Below are 12,934 nucleotides of genomic sequence, written 5' to 3' on the forward strand. Positions count from 1 at the left end.
AAAGAGATACTCCTTTGCATTTCAAAACGGTGACGACGCAATTTCCTGGTCGGTGTAATGGGCCCTTACATGGCCGTCGATCTTGACTTTTATTGGGCCATCCCGGCCCAGTTGTTTTCCCTTTTTTCTCCGTTTTAGAGAAAAAAAGCATATGTTTCCTAATGTAATACAAGAAAATGATTGGACACCAATTCCTTTGACACGTTTGGGAAAAGGTCATATACACGTTTGACAAGTAAGGTTTGGTGGGGTAAATTAATTCAAATATTACAAAGGGATTAAGAAGTATATATTAAGCTATTTTTTTTTTTTTACCAAGAAAATGTCATGGATGATATTAATAGTTTTTTTTGGACACAACTTTGTGAAGTAGGTGAATTAGATCATGTTTAGTGACACCATTGGACTGTAGTCTTTTCAATTCAAACTTTGCTATTGTCACCGAAAATGATCTTTAAGAACACTATAGGTTTTCATACATAAAGAGACATTCAAATTTGGCCTCAACTTGCAAGTAAACACCTTAACTTTAGTATACATACTTAGACACCTCAAATTATTTCTTATGTGTCAATTGAACTCTCCAACTTACAAAATGATAATCTAGACACCTTCAAAATAAATGTGTCAAGTCAGCATGGGTGTCCATGAGACATAGTGGGGCGAGTTGGAGTGTCTAGTTGTTAGTTGAGGAGTCTAGATATGCTCTTTTGAAGTTGGAGTGCTTACTTGTCAGCTCAAGTTTGAGTGTTTCTTTATGTATTATGCCAGTAAAAAATGATGATCTTCTTCTTGCAGAACTAAACTCTTGAATAAAATTAAGCATGATTAATTAACTCGAAAAACTTTTAATTTCAGTGCAAATTGGAGGTGTGGGATCTGGAAATAGTTCTGGCAAGACAAAAATAGTTGCAATAGCTGCTGGGGTTACAGTTGGTATAGCTCTTGTGCTATTTGGACTAACCCTTTGCTTCTTATCAAAGAGAAGAAAACATCAAGGTTCAATCCGAACTAAATCCGTAAACAGAGGTATTATATGAATCTATCATGATAAATAAGATTGTCTAATATAAAATGCTTCATTTTCTAATGAATGTTTCTTATGATCCTAAACCAGGCACTAGCGAACGAAGTCAAGAACTTCTGATGAATGCAACTATTATTCCAAGTAAAAGAGAATTTTCTGGTGAAACTTCCACGGAAGAGTTTGAATTGCCATTGTTTGATTACAGTACCCTAGCTACGGCAACAGAAAATTTTTCTGATGCAACTAAGTTGGGCCAAGGTGGATTTGGTTGTGTTTACAAGGTAAAATCTCAGTTATATGTAAACCATAGTGGTATAATAAAGAAGAAAAAATGATCGACGAACTCAATAATATAATCTTTTGATCAGGCAATGCTGGTTGGTCAAGAAGTAGCAGTCAAAAGGCTCTCGAAGAATTCCGGACAAGGAGTAGAGGAATTTAAAAATGAGCTAAGATTAATTGCCAGGCTTCAACACAGAAATCTAGTCCGGCTTCTTGGGTGTTGTGTTGATATGGAAGAGAAGATGCTGATCTATGAATACCTGGAGAATAAAAGTTTAGATTCAATTTTGTTCAGTAAGTCTTTTTCGTTGTATCGCCAAGAGAGTAGTGTTTCACATCATTTACTTACATGCTTATATAATTTGTGACTCACATTTGAATATGTTCCTCAGATAAACAGAATAGCTCGCTGCTCAACTGGCAAAAGCGGTTCAATATTATTTGTGGTATTGCTCGGGGGCTTCTATACCTTCACCAAGATTCAAGATTTAGAATTATCCACAGAGACCTTAAAGCAAGCAATATTCTGCTTGATAAGGATTTGACCCCCAAAATATCAGATTTTGGCATGGCAAGAATTTTTGGCGGAGATGAGACTGAAGGAAATACAAAAAGAGTAGTTGGAACCTAGTAAGCACTCAACATAATTTCTTCACATAATTCATAGAACCTTTAAAGCTGTTACTAAATCTGTTTTTTGTTTTGATGTAGTGGTTACATGTCTCCCGAATATGCAATGGATGGCCTCTTCTCTGTTAAGTCCGATGTTTTCAGCTTTGGGGTTTTGGTGTTAGAAATAGTAACGGGGAAGAAGAACAGGGGATTCTATTATCAAAACAACCAACTCAACCTTCTTGGACATGTAAGTCCACAGATCATATGTTAGCTTCATTATTGGTAATACATTCATTATTTGATTCATTTCTGATAAACAAAGTAATCGATTATGCAGGCGTGGAGACAATGGAAAGAAGGGAGCGGCTCAGAGCTACTAGATCCATCGTTTGGAGAATCGTTTTCTCCGTCTGAAGTAATGAGATGTATACAAGTTGGACTGTTGTGTGTCCAGGAACAAGCAGAAGACAGACCAAACATGGCCACTGTGGTTTTGATGCTAGGCAGCGAAAGCGCGTCACTACCTCAGCCTAAAAACCCAGGATTTTGCCTTGGAAGAAGACCTGTTGATTCTGATTCATATTCGACTAATTATGAAGAAACTTGCACTGTCAATCAAGTTACAGTTACCATGATAGATCCCCGGTAGTTGATGGTATCACTCTCAGAAAGTGTATATTACTACAAGAGGTTCACAATTTTCTCTTGTATACTTTCTCAGTTTTTGCTTTTTGGGTAAGTTTTGTGTAAGATAAAGAGTATAATTAGGTCTTTTTTTCTCATTACATACAATTGTGAGTTCAAAAATCTGTCTTTTTTCATCATCAATGTAATAGTCCAATCATTCCTTTTCCATATCCTTGAAATCAGAAGGAATATTTTGTGCATTCATCTTCTTTGTATGTTTTATCTCCCTTCTATTTCATCCCGCATAATGTATATATGTCTTGTTATTTGAGAAGACGACAATGACTCCTAGCTGATACTTCTTGACCAAAAATGTCAGAGCCAATACCGCATAATAGCAGTGTGATGATTTCTTATCAGAGTGGGTTAGAGTCCACATTGGTTGGGGAATGATTGATCGTTTGCTTATATGAATTTGAGCAATTCTTCTCTCATGAGCTAGTTTTGGGGTTGAGTTAGGCACATGTGACATATCTTTACATGCTATCAGAGCCACATCCATCCCCGTTTGAGCTTACGGTCATCATTTATAAAAACACACCTTGAGGTAAACTATATATCATATCATCACACACATATATATAATTTTTTCCTTTTTTTAATTATTCATTTATATTTATAATTATATTTATTTATTTAGTATATCAAAAGTAAGAAGCTCCTGAAAGTTAGATTATCATTTTATCCCTAGGTTAAATTAAATATTAAATAATATTTTATATATTATACTAATTACTACAGCTGTGAATGTGTTAAGTTAAAACTTGAATCAAATCTAAAATGTAATTAAATGACAAAGACATTAAAAAGATAAGAATGAAAAGATGATGGTCTAAAGACCCTTCATTTCTACAAAATAATTTTTAAAACTCTTGTCTTTTCATTTCCTCCTATTGAATGAAGAAAAAGTTGGTCTTACAAAGTACAAACAATAAATTAAGACATTGGATAATATAAGATAAACTATAAGAAATGTAGTGTTCAATTGTTGATATCAAAGTCTCTTCTTTTATTTGATTCCTTCTTCATCTATTATGTATTACCACATTGAATTGTATTTATGTTTTGTCATTTTTTTCCTCTCNACACTGAAAACCTCGAGAGTCATGTCGACCATGCCACTAGCCTAAAATGATCCTTCCGGAGCTGATGGAATCATCAGAATTGGATTTCGATGTCATCTTCTTGAACTTTTGATCGAAAATGATCGTTCAAGGTTCATAAGCTCCAAAACACAAAAACTCGCACCAAGACCATACGAACGACCAGGTGACCAAACTGTCAGTCCCAGCAAGTCATAAATGACTTGGGGTCGCTATAGGAACGCTCTAAACGACACACAGAAGGCAAGACACAGAAATGACCATGAGGGTCATTACATATCTTGACCCTTATTTTGGTCTGATAAGGTTGTTTTTCTTTTCAAAATGGGAGTAGAATTTTTTAACTAGTTAATATGGAGCTTGTATGGTGTTTTGTCCATGGTTCTTTGAAGTAATAGCTTGTTTTCTTTGCTTTCAAGTCCTACGATTAATCTACTATTTTTTCAGGCATGTTTTGACTCAAGTTTTTTATCTCCATATTTGTCTAATTTTAGTGATTAACACAAAAATATCTGTTGTTTGCAGTCTCAAGTATGAGTCCCTTAGCATGCTTCCCTTATCTTTGTCTTATTTCAGTCTTTCATGAGATCTATATTGGTGTTGCTCGAATATGTAATCCATTCTGCTTCAGCATAAAATATTAATATCTGTTGTTGGATTTGAACTTAGCTTATGTTAGTTGGTATGGTGTTCGGGTGTTAATTCCGTGGGGATGTGGTCTTTTGTATGATTAACTTTTTCAAATATAAGATTTCTTTGTCTTAGCTAACTTAAACAGATTGAATGCTATTTTCATTTTTGCTGGTTTGGTTATCGTTTTTCCGAAAAATCTAATTAATCTTCAGTATAGTTCTGGTTGGCTTACTCTCTAATCTTGCTAGATAAACAATAAGTCATTTCCTGCATTCGATGTTCAACCAAGTCTCGTTTGTTTTGTTCATCTAATTTAGTCCGTGTTATTTATTTCATTGTGCTACGTCACTGCTATTCTCTTCATATTGTTAAAAAAAATTACTTAATTAAACTAGCATGTCTAATATTAGTAGTTGAAGGATATTGAATTCGGTTCCTTTGTTTCTTTCATTATTGGTTTCAGGAAAGGATATTAAATTTCCTTCGACTTTTACCCCATTACTGTCCTTTGCCCCACATAAAAAAAATGTTAAGTCTTTTTGAGTTTTCCTTTTACATTAGTATTTAAATGTTGTGTTGTTAATGACTGATCGGCCTATGTTATTTCGTTTGTCTACTCATTTTTTTTGTCATCCCTTCAATTCGTCCTAAAAAATGCTAATTCGGTAATTTGTTTGTCGTTTTGCATGTGAAATCTGTCTGGGTCCTACGGACTCTATCCTTGCATTTTCCTTTAGGGCCGTGGGGGCCCAATTCTATTTTTATCCCAGTCAACCAGCTATAAAAATCGACGAACAGGTCTTGGAGTTGAAAGAATATGCAGTAGATCGAGAAATTGAAAAGATTGGACCAAAAGCCTACTCTTAATTTCAGAAATCGTATGTTGTTATTTTGGGCCTAAGCCCTTGTTATTTTATCTATTATTGTCTTGTTAGAATTTAGGACAGATAACAAGAATTGGGTCAAAGACCCAAAATGAAATTAGGCCCAAGTGCTGGCCCAGACGAACAGAAAAACCAGACTTGAGCCTAAGTTTCTCTCTTTATTTTATTGTTTTATATATGTTTACTTGTTATTAAGTGATGTTAATCTTAAGGTTTTAAAAATTCAACTCCCCAAAAAGAAAGCCATTTCAAGTTGAAATTAAACATATTTATTTTTAAATTGACCTTTGGAATATTTTTTTGAAATTTCACTTAAGTTAATACCCTTATAATACTTTCCTTTCCCTTAAAAATAATTTCAAGTTTCAAACTGTTTATTTTCGTAACTTAGTCATGTATGCTTTTATTTTAAAATTGTTTAGCCAAATGATTAATTGTCGGATAACCGCATTAGCAGGTGTTCTAGATGCTTTAAAGCCCTTTCTAGAACACTAATAAGAACTCCGAACCCTTTTTAAGTTTTTATTAGATTTTCTATTTTAGTCTTTTGAAAATAATAGTTTTCTTAATTTTACTTTAAATTAAGTAGTGACTCTAAACCAATCTAAATCTATTTTTTAAATAAAACAATACTATCTTTTTTAAATGAAAAAAAAAGAAAAAAAATCGATGAACATTAATCTCAGTGGTCAATGTTTTCTAATATCACATTGTCTATGCATATATAATTTTTTACCAACTCAATTTGATCTTTGTTTCTATAAGATGCAAATTAATTATATGAACCAAAAGATTAACTTAAGAAGTTGGTATAAATAGTTTTGAATTAAAGATAATCATATTTTTTTTCATATCAAGCAACATACCACTAATTAAACATACTAAGATGAGGCTTAAACCACAAATACATATATAAAAACAGTGGATATACCTGGAAAAAAAATCTGGCAGAATGAAGAGATGGAAAGATGGGAAAAAGAAGACTTATTGTGTACCTTTATAGAGTTTTGTAATGTAAAGAATAAGAAAAGGTTGTGACAGAAAATTATATAAACATTGATCAACAATAACTAAGAAAATTATGATTAAAAACGTTTTTGGATTGTATTTAAGGAGATTGTAATTGTTCATCTTCAATCTTAATAATATTGAATTTAGTGTAAAACATTAAGTGTTGTTGGAATGAGTTTAACGGCAAAAACTAAAAGTATAAATAATTAAAGCTCAATAAAAGATAGAAAACTGTTGAGCTATCATTATTTTATTTAATTTAAGAAGTTTGTAAAAGACATTTTTAATTTTCAAAATTAGTGAAGGGCATTTTCGTAATTCAACTTTGAACTAAAAACCTTTCCGCTTTTATATAATATATTATTATGATGTGGAAGATAAAATAAATATATTATCGTTTGGAATAAACTTGCAGTGCTCGTTCCTGGAGACTGGTTATAATAAATAGGTAAACGGCAAAGTCTTCCTGTTGAGGGCCCTTCATCAAATTGCACCAAACACAAGTATTCAATTGACTTGGGTTGGGACCCAAAGGAGTAAATTGGTGATGAAAAGTCCACACAGCTTCAAGTATCCAACAAACACACCTGCATTCATAATAATATTGAAGTCTCAATTCTTTTCATCACTTGGAAATAGTAGGAAAGAAAAGAATCAAGAGAGTACTAATGTATTTGTGTAGGGGAACCATTCTGCTAAAATGTTTTACATTAATCATCTTTCTGCAAACATGCAATGCTAGGAAAAGCAAACACCATTACTGTCCCCCTTCTGTTTGTGGCCATATCCGTAACATAAGAGACCCTTTTCGCTTAAACACTGATCCAAAAGATTGCCATTTTCCAGGATATGAATTAGCTTGTGAAGGTAACCAAACAGTTATGTGGTTATTCTCCGAGAAGTTGCACGTTCAAGGCATCAATTATGATAACAAGACAATTCGCCTGGTAGATCCAACTTTACAAACACAAGATGATCTATGCTCTTTCAGACCTCAGTTTAACATCCACCAGTACTATAGTATCATTGGCTCATCTTATTATACTTATGATTATTCTAAAACATTTTTGGATCCCATCTTCATGCTCAACTGTCCATTTGCTGTTAATAATTCCGCATTTGTGGAAATTAGTGGCTGCAAATTAAGCAGATACACATATTTAAAGATTGGGGAAACGAATGCATCAGAAGTCAATGATGGANACAAGTGGTATCAGAGCAAGTCTTTTCTCTCTGGTTAACACCAAGAAAAGGAAATATCCTGACAGAATGGCCGCTCTACCTAACATAGAGGAAGTACAGTCTTCGATCAGACCACCTCGATTCAATGGTCAGTATTATGGATGGTGGAAAAATCGTATGCATGATTATATCAATGCAAAGGACACTGAGTTGTGGGATATCATTCTTGATGGTCCTTACATTCCAGTCAAGGAAGTGAAGGATGGAGAGACCACCACTTCTATGGTCAAGACAAGAAATTAATACAATGAAGCTGATAGGAAGAAGATTGAAAAAAAATTACAAAGCCAAGAAGATCCTAGTGTGTGGGATTGGAGCGGATGAGTACAACAGAATTTTTGCCTGTGAATCAGCCAAAGAGATATGGGACTGTCTCCAAATGGCCCATGAGGGAACACAACGAGTAAAAGAGTCTAAGGTCGATATGCTTACGACTCAATACGAGAATTTTTGCATGAAGGAAGGTGAAACTATCTTTGAAATGAACTCAAGATTCACTTCCATCACCAACGAACTAAGGTGCTTAGGTGAGCCCATTCCCTTAAGCAAACAAGTTCGCAAGATTCTCAAGGTTCTTCCTAAGTCATGGGAAAGCAAAGTTGACGCTATAACAAAGGCAAAAAATTTGAAGATACTTGCCATGGATGAGCTGATTGGAAATCTCCAAACTTACGAGCTGAACAAAATGCAGGGGACAAACATGAAGGAGGGAAAGAAGGAGATATCTGTTGCTCTGGAAACTTCACAAAATGATGCGACTGAGGAGGAAGATCAAATGGCCTATGTTACGAAAAGGTTTCAAAAAATCATTAAGAAATATGACGTCTTTCAAAAGAAGGCTTCGACCAGCAGAACATCAAACGAAAATGACCTTTGTCATAAATGTGGAATACCTGGTCATTTTATGAGGGACTGTCCCAACCAGAAGCAGAAAACTCAGGATTTCAGACCTCGCAAGAGGGACCTGGTCTCAGACAGTGCTCGGAGGAAGGCTCATGCTGATCAATTGGTGAGAAAAGCCTTTGCTGCATGGGGAAATGATTCAAGTGAGTAAGTGAGTCAGAAGAAGATGTAGAAAGTTATAAAGATGTTTCAATGATGGCTATTGAAGAAGATGAAAATGTTTTCAACTCCATTTTCTCTTTAATGGCTAAATCCGATGATAAAGAAGATCAAAATGAGGTAACTCTTCTCGATCTTAAAGATGATTTAGACTCTCTTCCCATTAAAAAATTGAGAAAACTTACTGCTCTATTAATTGACTCAGTTGATGAACTGACCTCTGAAAATTTGATAATAAGTGAAAAGTTGAGTATGTGCGAAGATGAAAACTCAGTTCTTAATGCTCAAATGTCTAAACTGAGTATCAGGATAGGTATCCTCGAGAATGATAGTCTGGAACCCAGTGAGGGACCTGGTACCTTAGTAGGTGGAAAGAGAAAACTTAGCATCCTTGAGGAAGAACTGGAAGAAAAGCTCAAAATCCTTGAGTCCAAGTTAGTTGCTTCTCTTGAAACAAATTCTCAACTGAGAAAGGATCTGAGTAAGGTCAAGGAGGAGTTAAGCCACTCTCTAAAATGGACTGACTCTTCTAAGATATTCTCTAATCTGTCTAATCAGAGTTTCAATGGAAAGAAAGGGTTGGGACGTAGACCAATAGAACCTCCTTATAATCCTCATAGCAAATATGTGTCTGTATCTGACAATTTGTTGTGCACTCGCTGTGGGCGTAATGGTCATCTAAAAGAAAAGTGTGAGACTTTGAGAAAAACAAAAGAAAAACATGAGAAATTTGTCAGATCTGAAAACAATGATAAAAGGGAACTCAAGGGACCTGGTCCCCGTTATCGTTTCAGTAAGAACACTTTGCCTCCCTAGACAGAAAGGTTTATTATCAGACCTCTTAATGATTACTAGGAACTTCATCTGAAGTGGGTTCCCAAGTCTAATAAGTGATTCTTGTGCAGAAGAGAGGGAGCAGTCAATGCTGGTACATGAATAGTGGATGCTCAAGGCATATGACTAGAAATACTCTTAAATTCCTCTCTTTGGAAGCACACCAAGGTGGTGGTGTGACATTTGACAGCGGAAAGAAAAGTTTTATTCTTGGTATTGGAAAAATAGGAAGAACTGTAGATCATTCCATAGAAAGTGTACACTATGTGGATTGTCTGAAGTTTAATCTCTCAAGTGTGTTTCATATTTGCAACAAGGGAAATGAAGTCAAGTTCATGTCTGAAGGCCCTGAATTCTTTATTGCCTTGCATTTAACTTGAATATGTTTACTGCTTCACCTTTTCAATGATGTCAAAAGGGGAAAGTTTTGTTGTAAAGTTGGTTGTGGATAGGGGCATTGAACTAAGGGGTTGTGGATAGGGGCACTGAACTAAGGGGGAACTATGGTTGTTAGGGGCATTGAACTAAGGGGGAACGAACTGTGGTTGTTACTGGTGCACTAACAAAGGGGGAATTTGTTATGTATTTGAAATGATTGTTTGTTCCTTCACGTGAGAAGTTATGCAGGTTGTTTGTCATCATCAAAAAGGGGGAAATTGATAAGAGCTTATGCCTTTTGGTGTTTTGATGATCTCCTCACAAGTGCAGGGACTTGGTCCTCTGCAGAGTATGAATACTCGTCCAGCTGTCAAAGTGCGATACAACTGTAAAAGCTGTCTGCGTCAGAAGCTGCAGAGTACTTCACCAATCAGAAGCAAGGAGGTTGCTTGTACGTTTGGTAATAACTTTTTATGGTATATACTAAACAAAATACAACAATATTACTCATTCATTCAAAAAGAGAAATATTCCCAAGCTTCAAGAACAGCAAGGGATCTGATCGATTACTTCAAGAGCTTCTTGTAACAGCTGTTACTTTGTTTGCTTGTAATAGTGCTTACATTGTAGGATTCGTTTCACTTGTGAAAGAAACGTTTCAAATTTGTGTGAATCATTGTAAGAACTAGGTTAAGGGTAACTTAGGGTCTTACTCTAAAGTCTATATTAATTGGTCATAATTAGTATAGTGGGCGGTGTTGTATCCGCTTAGCAAAGTCTAAGTTATCTAGGGGTGATAGCTTAGTGGGCAGTGTTGTATCTGTTCTGGCTCATCTAAGTAATAGGAGGTATTGCTTAGAGTTGGGATTAGTAGGCTAATCTCGATTTGTAAACTTACTTTTACTTTTGCTTGGAGAAGATTAGTGAAAGAAGTTTGAAAAGTCCTGGCAGGCCAGGTCGTGGTTTTACTCCCTTGAGCAAGGAGGTTTCCACGTAAAGTTGTTGTGCAATCTTTACTTTCAGCACTTTGTTTATTTTTTGTTATTGTAACTATGCTGAGGACCTGGTCCCATAGAAAACGTGGACGCATACATTCCAACAATATCAACACCAGTCAAGAAGGAAATCCTCTGTTAAGTTGGCAGAGGAAGTATGACATTATTCTTGTAGTGGCTCGAGGAATTGGGTATTTGCATCGAGGCTGTGATGTACGAAATTTGCATTTTGACATCAAGCCACACAACATTCTTTTGGATGAGAATTTCATTCCAAAGATTTCTGACTTTGGGTTGCGAAATTATATCCAACAGATAATAGCATAGTGACTCTCACAGCTGCTCGAGGAACGATTGGTTATGTAGCTCCAGAGTTGATCAGCAGAAGCATTGGAACAATCTCTTACAAAGCTGATGTTTACAGCTTTGGAATGTTGCTAATGGAAATGCTAGACTTGAAAAGACATAAAGTTGCAAATAAAGAGAATTCCAGCCAATATTTTCCTTATTATATTTACGATAAGTTCAACAAGGGGAAGGAGATTGTGGTGGATGGAGAAGCAAATGATGATGAAAAGAAAATGGTTAGAAAGCTGGCTTTAGTTGCGTTATGGTGCATACAAACAAATCCGATACAACGCCCTTCGATGAGTAGAGTATTAGAAATGCTTGAAGGTGAAGTTGAAGTGCTAGAAGTACCTCCTCAGCCTCTTCAATCTCAACCGATTGTTCATCAGATCATGGGAAGTTCTATGACATTTTCGTCTGATTCAATAGCTTTGTTAGAAAATTTTGCTGATAATCCCGTTGAACTAGACATTTGTTCTGATTGACTATAGTTGATGTAATGTTTATGTGAAACAAATATAGCCCACCCAACAATGTTTGGGACAAAGGGTGTTGTTGCTATTGTTGTACTAGTTTAAAAACACACCGCGAAGCTAACTGACCAAGTGTGCGAATACAATAGCCAAAACGCTCGTGATAACTTAATTTGCCCGTAAAATTTCATCCACATAGCAGCTGACTCATTAATTTTGAGGTGTGTTTGGTTACGTAGTTGGTGATAGTTTAGGTATGAAACACAAACATCTGATAGTTTAGGTAGGAAACTCACAAAAGTGATACTTTAGGAAACAACTGATAGTTCATGAAAGCTCCTTTAGAGTACAATCAAAAGACTTCATAAATAGTTGTAAAAACAAAAGAAGGTTGACTCATTGTCATTTGATGAATCTTGGATTGTTGATTGAAGGGCATGAGGGGATGCTGGTCTATGAATACTTACAACAAAGCCTTGGGCAATTTCAAATTCTCTTAGGACTCGAGACTCCTAGTATATAGACGAAAATCGAAAAATCATCATATATACTTTTATCTAAAATCTATTTTTCTAACTTTTTAGATGCGATATCATTAATTACTGTTTTATAATCAACTTATTTTAGTAATTCCTTTTCAATTGGTAATATAGCTAATCCATTCATTCTCTCTTGATATATTGTTGATTTAGATAAGATTTTATTGCAATTTTAGTTTCGAAAAACTTCTTTCAACTGAATGCATTAGGAAAAGAATCAAGTCTTTTTATTTGATTGAGTATTTCCATTAGATCATTATTTTCCACTTGTATTATTTCTTTCAAGTCTTTTTATTTGATTGAGTATTTCCATTAGATCATTATTTTCTACTTGTATTATTTCTTTTAACACTTTTATTTCAAAAAATAAATCTAAATCATCAATACCAGAATAACTATTATGTGTTAAAGAAAGTTCAATGTTAAGACAATGTTTTTTAAAATAAATTTGGCATGAATTTGATAATTAAGTTGATATAACAATATCGAAATAGTGTTGCGCTCCTTCAATATAATGATTGTTTGTTTGCACTTCTTGAGGTTTTGAAGAAGACATTCAAAAGCAAATTTTATTCTTTTGTAACTTGTAAACAACAGTAAATCAAAAAAATTTGTAGGAGAAAGTTCAACATTGAGAATAAAAATAATAAATAAGATGAATATAAGGTAAATAATAGTATAGGGTCAAATTCTTAGAGATAAATAAGGAAGCACAATTTCCCACACAAGGAAATTATTCCCAAAAAAATGTTCCATTCCGTTAGAAAAGTGGAAAAATTAGTAACACTTTTTTTTACTTCTTACACGTTTTTTTTTTTTTT

The 12,934-nt window shown here is 34.6% G+C and overlaps 1 protein-coding gene and 1 pseudogene across 1 annotated transcript; both read left to right on the top strand.

Annotated features, from left to right (window-relative positions):
• Positions 1-836: 836 nt before the first annotated feature.
• On the top strand, positions 837-2,775 carry LOC125848677 (receptor-like serine/threonine-protein kinase SD1-8). The gene is made up of 6 exons (XM_049528594.1): positions 837-1,029; positions 1,118-1,308; positions 1,396-1,603; positions 1,702-1,939; positions 2,021-2,171; positions 2,262-2,775. Exons 2-6 carry the CDS (start codon positions 1,147-1,149, stop codon positions 2,571-2,573), a joined length of 1,071 nt encoding a protein of 356 aa, XP_049384551.1. The 5' UTR covers positions 837-1,029; positions 1,118-1,146; the 3' UTR covers positions 2,574-2,775.
• Positions 2,776-10,810: 8,035 nt separating this feature from the next.
• On the top strand, positions 10,811-11,721 carry LOC125847342 (rust resistance kinase Lr10-like; annotated as a pseudogene).
• The last annotated feature ends 1,213 nt before the right edge of the window (positions 11,722-12,934 follow it).

This window comes from Solanum stenotomum, chromosome 12, assembly GCF_019186545.1.
Source record: "Solanum stenotomum isolate F172 chromosome 12, ASM1918654v1, whole genome shotgun sequence".
Classification (NCBI taxonomy): domain Eukaryota; kingdom Viridiplantae; phylum Streptophyta; class Magnoliopsida; order Solanales; family Solanaceae; genus Solanum; species Solanum stenotomum.

Excerpts from the sequence above, each read along its gene's own strand:
- LOC125848677 (XM_049528594.1), top strand. The coding sequence starts at position 1,147 with ATGAATGCAACTATTATTCCAAGTAAAAGAGAATTTTCTGGTGAAACT. Across the intron at positions 1,309-1,395 it reads GATTTGGTTGTGTTTACAAG|GCAATGCTGGTTGGTCAAGA; the intron begins GTAAAATCTCAG and ends TCTTTTGATCAG. Across the intron at positions 1,940-2,020 it reads AAAAGAGTAGTTGGAACCTA|TGGTTACATGTCTCCCGAAT; the intron begins GTAAGCACTCAA and ends GTTTTGATGTAG.